Source organism: Colossoma macropomum, unplaced genomic scaffold (genome assembly GCF_904425465.1).
Source record: "Colossoma macropomum unplaced genomic scaffold, Colossoma_macropomum, whole genome shotgun sequence".
NCBI classification, from domain to species: Eukaryota; Metazoa; Chordata; class Actinopteri; order Characiformes; family Serrasalmidae; genus Colossoma; species Colossoma macropomum.
In genome coordinates this window covers 36,978,012-36,991,602 of record NW_023494804.1, presented here as the reverse complement: position 1 = coordinate 36,991,602, position 13,591 = coordinate 36,978,012, and the positions used below count along the sequence as shown (strand labels likewise).

The following is a 13,591-nucleotide window of genomic DNA, read 5'->3' as shown; positions in this document are numbered from 1 at the left end:
CTGTTAAAGCCGCAGTAGGTGGGATTAAGAAGAGAGTGGACTTGGAAATTTGAATGAGTACAACTTCCAGGTCTCTCCCCCTCCCCCTCCCCCTCCCCCTCCCTGTCCACTGCCTGCAGCCACGCCTCCAAAGCCCCTCCCTACAGAGGAGGGCAGAGGCGGTGCAGGGGAGCGGGAGCTGCCTGCAGCATGTGCACAAGCAGTGATTGACACTCTGTCGTACACTCCTCTTAGCTCTGATTGGTTGTTTTGATTCGGTCGTGGTGGATTCTTGCAAATTGCATTAGGAACACTAGGTGGAGCTAGAGGAGCCTGATTTTTTCACAGATTACATAGTAATATGGAACAATTTTAGCAAATTCGACAAAAAGTGATTTTTATATGGGTTACGTACTGCAGCTTTAAAGACAAAATTAATGCCCTTTGCCTGCCAGACGAGGATGAGGTTGGGGTTGTAGACCAGCGCGCTAGACTCTCTCAGTAACAGAACATCAGGACAGCTTTAAAATGCAATCAAACAAATGACTGTCAGAGGAAATCCTGATCCTAAACCAGTGATCAGACTCTTCATGAATGCAGGGAATATAACACTGCTGAGTCTCTCTCCACAAGCAGAGCCCCCCCCCCACCCCATTTACCTGAAAGTGTCGCCCACTCGGTCCTTAAAGCTGATGAAATTCTCCTCATCCTCCACCATCAGGTCTCCTGTGTTGAAGTAGACGTCTCCTTTCACAAACACGTTTCTCAGCACCTTGTTCTCAGTCAGCTGTTTGCTCCCAGCGTAACCAAAGAAGGGACTCTGGGAACTAATCTTAGATAACAGCAGCCCCATCTCACCTGGAGGAATATACAAATCAGAATCACTGATCAGCAGCCTTTGAAAATACAAATTAGAGATACTGCACACTGTGATTTCTGACTTCAGCAATTATGTCAAAGCACCACCAATCGATCATGATTATAATGGACTAGTCCATGTTGTTAGGTGATGACAGAACTGCGTAAAGACTGGTACGAAAAACGCACTACTGATCTACATCGTGGAGAGGAGGCTCTTAGACGTGATTTTCTGGGTGTCCAGAGGGAAATTTAAATAAATGTTATCCTCATCCAGGAAGGCACAGCAAGCGAGCCTTCAAATGTAGCAGCATCAAGTCAAGTAAACAAACCACCTATCAGAAAATAGCCTGAGACTGGAGATGGGTGATCGTATTGGCTTGTATCTGTTAGCTAGCCAAGTATTCTTATCAGTCATTGACACACCTTCAGCTTTCAGCCCTCTGGCAATTTCTCTCTAAATGGTTTCCTTTCTGTTAAATCCTTAGAATTTTTACTGGAAGGTTTTGTAGAGATCCCTCCAATTTAACTGAGCCTTTCTCCTCATCCATTTTAAGGTAGAATGGCAAAATTTTGTCTATCAAAACGTCTTTTTGTCTGTAAAGAACAACGCATAGCAGTGTGTTATGCCGCACGCAGCTGGTATACGACTTCATTGTTAAGCTATAATGGCAGCATTTTGGTTTGTCGTTGCTACTCGACGGCATCACTTGTTAGGACATGCTGAAAGAAGGAGGAAAGCAAAAGGTTTGTTGCTGCACTCTCAAAGTTAACTGTCTTTACAGTCAGAACAGAGTGATGCAAAGACTCGACTGTACATAACGCTAGTGTTAAATTTAGTATAGATAGCTCAGTGTTGGGTAATTTCTCAAACAAGCAATCCATTCAAGTTACTAATTACTCCTCTCAAAATGTACTGGGATTACATGATTTATTACCTTCTGAAAAACAAAAGAAACAAAACAATACTCTACTTTATTTCTATGTTCCTCTGTACCAAATTATCTTACAATATTGGCAGATTATATTTCTTAAAACAAGCAAATTTACCTGCTATTATAGTGATAGTTAAACAACCTTATACTATTTTCATATTTCTCATCTCAAATTGAGAAAACCCATTTAAAAATGTGCAGCCAAGGCCCGTTCCTGTTTTTTTTGCCTAGGACCCCAAAATCACAACATCTGCCCTTGCTGATCAGGATAACTATCAAGTTATCACAGAAATCCATAAATGAAATGAACGTCATGAACTCCATTGTTGAAGGAGTTTTTCTTTTTCTTGTTTTCAACCAAAAATTTGGAAATGCATACGGCCTCAAATGGTCCAATTTAAAAACATTTTACTTCTCTTAAATAGTTGTGTAGGCCTGTAAACATTGTGCACACAGGGATGTAAAAAGATTTACAAAGATTTTGTTTATGAAACTAACTGCTGAAATATTCAGGTACAATTTATAAACCATATGTCCCGTATGTGGGGCTTTGTTGGTTATGCTGGTTGATATGAATTTTTAAGGATACAGTCAGAAAGGACAAGGTTTGCATACCTCTCTTAACACGCACGCAGAAACCCTGGTCATCTCTCACAGGTTCCTCTTTCACCATGTCATATTTCACCAAATCATACTTGAACAGGAGCTGCAAGACAACAGAAGCAGAAATGATAGTTATATGGGAAACTACTGAGTAAGTTATCACATCATACTCTATTGGAAATCAAACATACAAGTAGAAAAAATCATGTAGAGATTCAGAAATACGTGAATTAAAACCTATGAAATGGGCATAGAAAGTTATTGAGAAAGAAGACATAACTGAATCATTTTAAATCTAACCACCACGCTCGGAAGGGAAAGCAGAGTTTGGCCTTTGGGTCAGAATGTCTGCACAGAAGCCTGAAATGGTGCAGTTGGCCAGAGATGTTGACTGTCTGTTTACATTATAAGAATGTCTTCTGAACAGAGACTGCACTCATATTCTCAGAAGGCAGCTTTTAGTGTTGTAATAGTTACAGCAGTTGGCTTCACAGAGTTCAAGCGGGGGTCAATTATGTGTCGAGATTAAACAACAGGGAAAAGCAGATAACAGCTCAGTTTACACCTTCGGAAAGATATGCTTGAAATTTCAATTTTCATCAAAGTACTGTGCCCTAATGAATATGTTTACAGTGTAGCTGCATCATTCTTACACTATGTCCAAATAACACAACTCTAAAGCACAATATAAACATTTTATATATCTGTTTAAATTGTGCATTATGTGAGAGAATTTCTGACACATGTGCCACGGCAGCATTTCTCAAAATAGTAATGTTCTTGGTGCCACTATGTCTGGAGTTTCCCAGAATGGGAAACCACCTTATGGTATCTGTGGCAAATTTCCAAGAAGAAATCGGATCATTAGACACTACACATTCCCCTTAGTGCAGTCCAGCAGCTCTATAGGGTCTTCCCTCTTATGCGGTTTTACTCAGACACATTTGTAGGGCAGGCAAATACAGTCAATCGCACGCAATCATTTGCATTCGTGTGAACAAAATGCTTGCCGGGTAAAATTGAGCAACATTATGCAACCAATACTTAAAATTCCTTCCCTTAATTACAAATAGCTACGTACTGCATGCATGGAAAGACAGTCAGTGACAGTTTGGCCAAAAATCAATTTTCCATTATGTTCCAATTACATTTAATGAGGTAGATCAGCTGATACATGTTTGGTGTCTGCAGTTGCACTTCTTTAGTTTTGCACTGGAGCTATAAGGCTAATGTAGCTAACAATTAATGGAAATTTTTAGCACTGTACAAAATGCATGCCTAAATAAATTTGCCTCAAACCACATCAACTTAAGCAAGTAATCTCAAATAAACCTGCTTTAGTGGTTTCTGACAATGTCTGACACACTGTTAACCAAAAAAATTGACTAAAAACTAAAAGACTATTAACAACCATCTCAAAGCCAACAAATATTTTACAAATATGCATATACACCGATCAGGCATAACATTATGACCACCTCGTTTCTACGCTCATTGTCCATTTTATCAGCTCCACTTACTATATAGGTGCACTTTGTAGTTCTACAATTACAGACTGTAGTCCATCTGTTTCTCTGCATACTGTGTTAGCCCCCCTTTTGCCCTGTTTTTAGTGGTCAGGACTCCCATGGACCCTCACAGAGCAGGTACTATTTGGGTGGTGTATTATTTTCAGCACTGCAGTAACACTGACGTGGTGGTGGTGTGTTAGTGTATGTTGCGCTGGTCTGAGTGGATCAGACACAGCAGTGCTGCGTTTTTAAACACCTCAGTGTCACTGCTGGACTGAGAATAGTCCACCAACCAAAAATATCCAGCCAACAGCGTCCTGTGGGCAGCGTCCTGTGACCACTGATGAAGGTCTAGAGGATGACCAACACAAACTGTGCAGCAGCAGCTGAGCTATCGTCTCTGACTTTACATCTACAAGGTGGACTGACAAGGTGGGAGTGTCTAATAGAGTGGACAGTGAGTGGACACAGTGTTTAAAAACTCCAGCAGCACTGCTGTGTCTAATCCACTCGTACCAGCACAACACACACTAACACACCACCACCATGTCAGCGTTACTGCAGTGCTGAGAATGATCCGCCACTCAAATAGTACCTGCTCTGTGAGGGTCCATGGGGGTCCTGACCACTGAAGAACAGGGTAAAAGGGGGCTAACAAAGTATGCAGAGAAACAGATGGACTACAGTCTGTAATTGTAGAACTACAAAGTGCACCTATATAGTAAGTGGACCTGATAAAATGGACAATGAGTGTAGAAACAAGGATATAATGTTATGCCTGATCGGTATATATGAACCATACACATGTGTCTGATAGGTTGGTGGACACTTATATGTCTGATACAAATACTGTAAGCCTGTTTTTTAAAACAAAAAAATCAACATAAAATACACTAGCAACATACTTGCAATAAGAAAAACATATGTAACGTGATGCAGGCAGATATGAGTGATATATGGCGTCCATATATGATTATGTTTTTCTAACATACATTGTTAAATATGTGTTACATATATATGTCACATATATGTCCCTATGTGACTAATATAAGTTGGATATAATGAAATCAACATATGCAAATATATGTCTTATATTTGAAATCCATATATTGCCATTTATCATTTCTATATGGGAAGTAAGTCTGTTTAAGATTAGTTGACGTAGTTTGAAGGAACCATGTGAGGATTTTGGCGTTCAGTTTGCACAGTGTGAATTGGTGAGGTACACACTTTCATTATCTGTTAGCTGCATGTGAGGAAGAGAAAACTGAACTGTTTTAAGAGCAGCTAAGTGAGTTTATTGATCTCTTCATACAGCAGCACTACAATCCCCAGCATGCACTGCAATGTAATTTGCACTGACACGCCACTCCCAACAACAATCTATGGGACAGCAGTTTTTTACCCAATTGCCGTGTCATATCACCAAACACACCAGCTGCGTTTTAGCTGCAGTTCAACCAATATAAACACTACAAACACTCAGCAGCTCAGAAACAGATCCCAAGAATTAATGAACTTGCAGCCAAGAAAATATGTCTGGTGTGGAGACCAAGACACAGGTAGGCTTAAAAAAATACAACCTGTGGACATTTAAAGAGATTTAACAGTTATCTGTAGCTGATGTAGCCTAAATACATCAAGTACTCGCACGTAATATTTGATGGTTTACTACAAGTGGTTACATTTTGCTGTTGATGTTCTGGTGTATTAAAATATAAACACTCTCTGACCCTCGGATTTGCTAAGATCTTTTAATATGGCCCCTTTAGTGGTCGAGTTTGACACCCGTGATGTAAAGTATAGGGTTAAAAATGTCCCAGTTTAGTGCTATTAATAGTACACTTTAATCGATACAGTGAGTCATCTCAAATCATCCATTTCAGTCTTGACATGTTAAAGAATGTGTTTCACTCAATATCAGTGGACATACTTCAGATAGTAAACACCTCACTCCTGTCGGGCATTTTTCCCAACACATTAAAAACTGCAGCCGTGAAGCCTCTCTTAAAAAAGAAAAATCTAGAAGCAACTCAAATAAGTAATTATAGACCTATTTCAAATCTACCTTTCATTGGAAAAATAATTGAGAATCATCTTCGAGCAACTTACTGGCTTTCAGTCCTTCAATAGCTGTGTTCAGCTGTTTCAGCCAGGATTCCGGCCCAAGAGAGACTCCGCTAACTAAGGCTTTTATTGACATTAACTGAAATATAGACTCTAGAAAAATATCTGTTTTACTACTGCTCAATCTCAGAGCTGCCTTCGATACAACTGACCATAAAAGTGTCATAGATAGACTTGAGAACTGAGTTGGACTCTCAGGAACTGTCATAAAACAATAGAAAATAATTTTTCTGAGAGAGTGCCAGTGACCTGTGGCGTCCATTCTTGGGCCACTCTTATTTAATTTATACATGCTTCCTCTTGGCCAAATTCCACAAGACTATGGGATATCTTACCACAGCTATGCAGATAACAGTCAGGTGTACTTGGCCCCTCTTCCCAAACAACTATGGTCCTCTTAACTCACTCTGTAAGTGCCTTGAGCTCATCACTTACTGGATGAGACAAAACTTTCTGCAGTTGAACAAAGATAAAATAGTTTATTTTGCTCACAATGAATAGCAATGAGAGGCATCTGGATTTGAGGGCCCTAAAATCTAAAGAACTAGATGGACTCTGATCTTAGTTGTTAAAGCAGTTACTAAATCAGCTTTTTATTACCTTAAGAATATCAACAAGATCAGAGATTATCTGACTGAAGCAGACCTGGAGAAACTCATCCATGCCTTTATTTCTAGCAGAGTAAAAGAGGTGGACACATCACCCTCATTCCTAAATTCATACATTGGTTACCTGTATGTTACAGAATAGACTTTAAGATATGGGTTTGTAAATTGCTTAATGGTGTAGGACCAGTATATTTATTTGATATGCTGCAGCGATATGAGCCAGAATTTTCAGATCATTAGGAACTGGTCAGTTAGTCCTGTCTAAAGTGGACTAAACATGGAGAAGCAGCGTTTAGCCACTATGCTGCTCTTCAAACGAACCAGTTGACAGAGAGCATTAGAGGAGCCCCGACACTGGACACTTTTAAATCCAGGCTCCAAACGTTCCTATTTTAGCAGCTTTCAGCTCAGTTTAAACACTGTTAGCTCTACTGCACTTCTCTCCTGTAACAGCACTTTATTATGCTCATTTAATTTGTAATTAAATTTTTAATTTACTATTAATTTCCTCTCTTTTAAATCTGTTTTAATCATATTTTTAAGTTTCTTCTTCTTTCTTTCATAAGACAATTGTCTTTACTAAAGAACCCTTAAAGAAACATCTTTTTAAGAATGTATATATTTTTACGTTTTAATTTGAATTATCTTTGTATTCTCTTATTTGTAAAGAACACTGTATAGACTGTGTTCAGCTGCTGTTCTGGAATGCCGCTTACTCACTGTGTACAATAGGCGTCTTCATACGCTATAGGCTACGCTATATTAAGACGCCTCTGTCCCAGCATGTTAATGTGTTCTCCACCCCACATTTGAATCACTAAAGAGCCCAGTGATTCATATCAGTTTCATAACTCATTTGAGCCATAACCTTGTTTGTTAATAAAATCACCCCAAATGAATGTGCGCTTAGACATGTGTTGTTGCTGAAATTTCACACAGCACAGATTCAATAGAAACACCTGGACCCGGCACAATTAAAGAGAGCTTCTTCACTGATCCACAGCTTATAAACTGAAAAACTTAGAAGCTTTAGTCCCAAAAGTAACGTTCTTTTGAAGCAATGGCTTATAAGCATTCTGAGATTATTTCTGCAGATATCTGCAAAGAAACCGATCAAATAATAATGATCTGTCTGGTGTTTTGTGGTCCTGAATAATCTAATAAATAAAGCAAATGTGCGATATACAGTGTCCCCAAATAGTATTTGGACACTTTAACTACTGAGCCTTTGGTAAACCTAAAGTTCTCTAGGTTTATTCATAAAATGTTTAGCAAAATATTTGTTTCACAAAGAGTATCTATGGAGAGAGCCTGGAGAAGAATTCCAGAAGGATTTTTTTTTTTTTTACAGTAGCATTAATAAGCTTGTGTTCCTTGATGGGATCATAAAGTGTACTAATGCATTTTGGTTGCAAACCTGTAAAACTGCAAAGAAACTGCTCAAACAGTAAGGATCTGAAAACACCATCGCATGTTTGACAGAATACTTTTCCAAAAAGAAAATTACAGCCTTGGATAGTCTGTTTACGATAAATGTCACATGGTTCGACAGTTTGTTTCCTAACACAATGCACAATTTAAAGTATGGTATAAATGTCCAAATACTTTTTGGTGTCACTGTTACATCACAAAAAATGAGCATTAGTGCTGGGCAATAGTTTTACCATTCAGTCTGACCATTTTTCTGAACATATCACATTATTATAGCATTTGATGATATTTAAGTTTACATTAATAAATTTAATGACCCGCTGCTGCCTGAGTGCTGCTATTCTGTGTTGAGGAATGTCTTAAAAATGTGACACAGGCTCTGTCTAGAAAGTCAATGTGAAACAGAAATTATAGCTCATTTTCCTTCCATACTGTGACATATTTTGGACTGAAACGCAGTATCAGGGAGAGTCTCTAAGCTAGCTGAGTGTTTTTTTTTCACGATGACTGGTTGGTGGGCTGCACTGTTAAAAATGAGAGATCAGCTCAACTCAAAATGATATAGTAACTGATTACTTGGTTTCCCTTGAGTTGACTCAACTCGAGGACACAAGAGTTCAGAGAACTCAAACTTCTTAGTTGAGTCAAAAATTCTCTTAATTTTTTAGTTCTGCATCTCAGTCAGGTAAATAAAATGAGCTTGTTTTTTATACTCAACTTTCCCACTAGCCAGGACTTTTTCCACCACACTATCCTTCTAGACATTCTTCTTCTTGGGTACACATTTATGTGGCATTGCTAGGGCTCAAACTCACAACCTCCTGTTGAGATGATGGCTTGGTCAACCGCATCACTCAGGAACCCATAAAACAACTCAGATTTTGTGTCTACAAATGTTTAATACACTGGAGAAAATATGTATTATTTTACCTTTAAAGTATGGAATCATCTCATGTGGGGTCACTGTCTAATAGTTCATTCTAACATCAGGAGATTGTGAGTTTGAATCCCAGCAATACCATAGCTGTCCATATCCGGAAGCCCAAGAGGAAAATATGCCCGATGGGAATGTGTAATAGAAGCAGTGCCAGCTAGTAGAGAAACACAAGAAAAAAATGCAAATTCAGTTTTGAGATGCAGACCTAGAAACAGTAGCTGGGAGAATTTTTGACTCAACTAAGAAGTTTGATTTGTGTGAACTCTTGTATGTAATCAGCTACTAGACCATTTTAAGTTGAGCAGACTTCTTGTTTTTTACAGTCTGTTAGTGGGAGGTAAAGCATGATGTTACTGGTTAATATTATTTTCCCTGCCTGCACTGTGACACAATCAAAACAAGATGTTAAATGCAGGCAAGAGTCATTAAATTTTGATGGAAGATCTCTAGAAAAAAAGGATTCTGTCTTTTAAATGATGTTTTATTAGCCAGAGACATGAACTAACAAGATAAAAAAGATCAAATTTAATTTCAGGTTTGCTTTAAAGTTATACCAAAAGTTAAGTTTATAGTTTAGTAAACTTTAACTAGACAGAAACCACATTACCAGAATGGAAACTTATTATTTATTTCATTTTTATGTATTTTTTATGTAATGCTCTTTCAAAACAGTCTGAAAGCACCTAGCAAATGACATAAATTGTGGGTAGATGTTGTTATCAGTACCACTAAAACTAAATGTCAATAGTGTTGTGTGAAACCGCTATCGGTATACAGATGTAGATGATATTTTGCCCAGCAACATCACTAAGCAACATTTAGCCACCACAAACCAGCAAATACAATCAGTAATCTGACAACGTCTAAGAGCCTTGACAAATACATTGTACAACATGTAGGATTAGGCACCGGGAGGTATCACACTAAATCTGCACACCAAAGAACCTGAGCTCCATTCTGAAATGTCTTCAAATTTCAGTCATGTAGGTTTGGACTAGAGACTCAACCAAGAACAGTTGCAAAAATACAAGGTAATGAATTGAATCTTACTCCTTGCTGGTCTCATAGCACGTTTGGGCAGCTTTAATCATCACGAGAGCAGGATTTGACTGTGCTCTGTGATCAGGCAAGGCTTTGACAATCTGCCACAGTGAGGATGTTTAATCTGCTCCAGGTAGAATGCTGACCAATCTGCCTCTTACCAGACACAACAGCAGAGAATGAAACGTTTCAATCATGGTATCAGTGACTAAAATATCATGGCTTCAGAGTTATTACAGTTTTTTAAAAACAGACTGAGAGTATTTAAAAATACACATTTCACCAGCGGTATTATATTCATTAAGCATTTTATCGGACCTCTTGTATTTCTTGCTAACACAAAAATCAACTACACTACTACTACTGCTTAGATTAGAACTGTATTACCGCAGTAGACCGTCAACTTCACACAGACAACTTGAAAAAAAAAATCACATTATAGGCCTTATGCATTATATAACAATGAGCGAATAAAATATAAGAACTCCACTCTTTTCTGCTCTCTTCTGCCCTGCCTGCTTTCTTTTTAATTAAACATTGCTTAAAATGTTGATTATGTATTTAGGGACAGTTCCTGAATGATGACCGATGTCTCCACTTTAATGTTTCTTTCCTGCCATTTGGGCACTCGTTATTAATTTACCATGGAATGTCGATGATGATTCTCCATGTAAGATCTAACTCAAATATTTAAAAAGTCTGCAGTTCAGTGTGCTAGTGATGTTGGTCTTTGACCAGGCCTGATTGATTCTTCACTTGCACTTTACACTTGCTTCGCAAGAAGACTACTGGTAACCTTAAAGGGGGTCAAAAAAAAAAAAACGTTGTACGGCTGAACTCCAGACTGACCTTGTAGAAGAAGTTGGAGCGACCGACTGCTCCTATCTTGCCGATGTGGTTCATGAAGCAGAGGTTTCCCTCTGTGGAGCCATACAGCTCACACATGCGGATCTTCCCGAAACGCTCGTGGAACTCCTTCCACACGTCCTGCCGAAGGCCGTTCCCCACACCCATATGCACCTTATGATCCTTCTCGTTCTCCGCCTGGTGAACACACATGAACATTCAGCAATGAAACATCTGATATCTATCGTCATCTTTTCATACCGTCAATGTCCAAAGAAAACATGTATCTCCATTTTTTGCGATTTTCACTTTTCTATGTCGTTTGGGTCTGGAAGCCATTCTTTACATTTTGTGAAAATTTCATGATGAATGGACCAATAAAAATGCACCAAAATAATCTCTTTCCATTGACTTACAACAAAAGTACAGAACGTTTTTGCCCTCTCCTGTAAAGTTATCATTCTGGAGATACAGTGACAACGTGTAGAAGAAAATTGATGTCATTTATGTCATCTACATCTTAGTCCAAGTCATTTTGGACCATGTTGGTCATGAAATGTTCACACAATGTAAAGGGCAGCTGGAGTTTTTAAACAAAAATGGAGTTTTTGATATTATATATATTGTTGGATTTTAAAACTCTTTCCACTTAAAATGTCATTTGTTTGTATATGCATATTCATTCAAATGTAGAATAAGGGATTATGCATGTCTATCAAAATCATGTGAAGGCTTCAGGGAGAAGTCTAACAGTAATGTAGCCTATAACTCCTCTCCATTTCCTTTGCCTACTATTGGCTGCCTGAACTGTCTTCCAAATGAATCCATCCATCATGTTGACATTATTCTATCACTGTGTGCTTAAAAGCACTCTTTTAATTTGTTTCTTTGTCTGTCACATTAATTCACCCTCAAGCCTGAAGCCTGAAGCCATTCTCTCTGTAATCCCACTCTGCCAGCAGACCTGGTTTTCCAGGTTCTGGAGGAACATCATCACTCACTGACCAGCCTGCCACCAGTCACTCCAGCAGAGCTATGTGTGGGTTAACAAAGGCAGCTCGTCACTCCAGAACACTGCAAGTTTAACAGGACTCCTCTATGTGTAACGCCCAACTTGTTTACACTCTTGCTCCCGTTTAGTGCACATACATTCCACCAAGAGCCACGCCACTCTCCACAATGAGGAAGTTTCTGCTTCTAATCAGCAAGATTTAGAGCTGACAGAGACAGTGCTGGCAGTCTAAGGAACAAAATCACTACCAGCTCATACAAAAGGAAACCAATAAAAAGCCAGTAGTGTATTGTACTTTTGGAAATTAAGGTTTTGAGAACTAAAGCATTTCAGCTAGAAACAAAGTCAAAAGGTAGCTTTAGGCAAGTTCTAGATAGATCTAGGTAGCAACCTTGCTAACTTTAGCTTTTAGCTCGCTGACCTGCTCATTTGACAAGACGCTTCTGTCATGTGGAGAGTCCATCTTTCCAATTTCCCAAAACAAAACAAAAAACATTAAATATCCTGTCCCCAATAATTCACCCTGAAGCAGTTTCTTCCTCCCAACTTAAAGATGCATCACCAGAAGGAGATCTTCCAAGTCTTTAAACTGGAAAATCTCGCTGTAGGAGGATAGCAGGCATGTTTACAACAGACGTAAAGAAATATTTCATTTTGGCTTATGTCTTTTCAAAATTGTTTTTATGACCTCAATGACAAAGTACAGGCTATAAAAATATAAATGAATAAAACACTAGCTGTGCTTCCAGTAAACACCAGTAAAAAGATACAGCAGAAGAGTATAAAAACAATAAATAGACCAAAAAAAAGTAAAGAAATACAGAGGGGCAATGGCAGAAAATGAGGCATTTTCAGCTCTTTCCTAAACACTACAGTTCAGGAGGCAAAGCTATAAAGGAAGAGAGTTTTAAAGCTGTGGTATATGCTGATTAAACACACCTATAGATGAGAGGTATAAATGTGGAGTGTGCAGAAGTCCAGCAGAGGAGCTGTGTGGTGTTCTAGATGTAAAGTAGATGGCCAGTCAGGTATGACAGTGATAAACCATGAAGTGCTTTTAATGCAAGCATGCAAATCTTGTAATGTATTCTTTGTTGTGTAAAAATCTACTGAAGACCACAGTGGATGGTGTAATGATGGGGTTATGTGTTCACAGCAATGAGCACCAGTAAAAAGCGTAAACCTGGTTGGTAATCACTTAAATGACAGTATCTTTCCAGGTAAACTAATCAAGCTGAATAGGGCTGTGTTTCTGCCGTCAGAGTGCTGGTGGGTAGGCAGTTCTGCCTGAGGGACAAAAGGAGCTTTCAGAGTTTGTTCACTTGCTGAGAATGACACTGGAGAGGGAGATAGACACTGCCTGGGAAGCAGGGGTCACCCAACAAAAGCCTCTTTCTGCCAGTCTCCCGTGAAGAATGGCAGTGACCCACAGCACAGCGGCTGTGAAGAAGTATCATTATGGGACGGACGTGCTGTGCCATCGTAGTCTGAACTGTGCGAGTGCAGCACTGCACACTCGCAGTTTTCTGCATGTCGGCACGTAACGAGTAATGGGTGACTCATCACATTAACAAAGTGACATTAATGAGGAATTAACGAGAATGCCAGGTTTCAGAGGAACAAGCCTGACCATTGTCATTACTTTACGTAATATCGGACTAGATCCGGTCCACTCGTGTTGAGAGTGAAAAAACAAGGTTACA

At 39.0% G+C, this 13,591-nt stretch overlaps 1 protein-coding gene across 1 annotated transcript in view; it reads right to left on the bottom strand.

The window, feature by feature from the left end:
• The window catches only part of slc27a6 (solute carrier family 27 member 6), a 45,936-nt gene that overhangs the window by 10,233 nt on the left and 22,112 nt on the right, over window positions 1–13,591 (bottom strand). The window contains exons 5-7 of the mRNA XM_036594598.1: window positions 10,880–11,074; window positions 2,388–2,478; window positions 639–837 (exon numbers count right to left, since the gene is read on the bottom strand). Coding sequence (XP_036450491.1) covers window positions 639–837; window positions 2,388–2,478; window positions 10,880–11,074 — 485 coding nt within the window. The remainder of the gene's footprint in view (window positions 1–638; window positions 838–2,387; window positions 2,479–10,879; window positions 11,075–13,591) is intronic.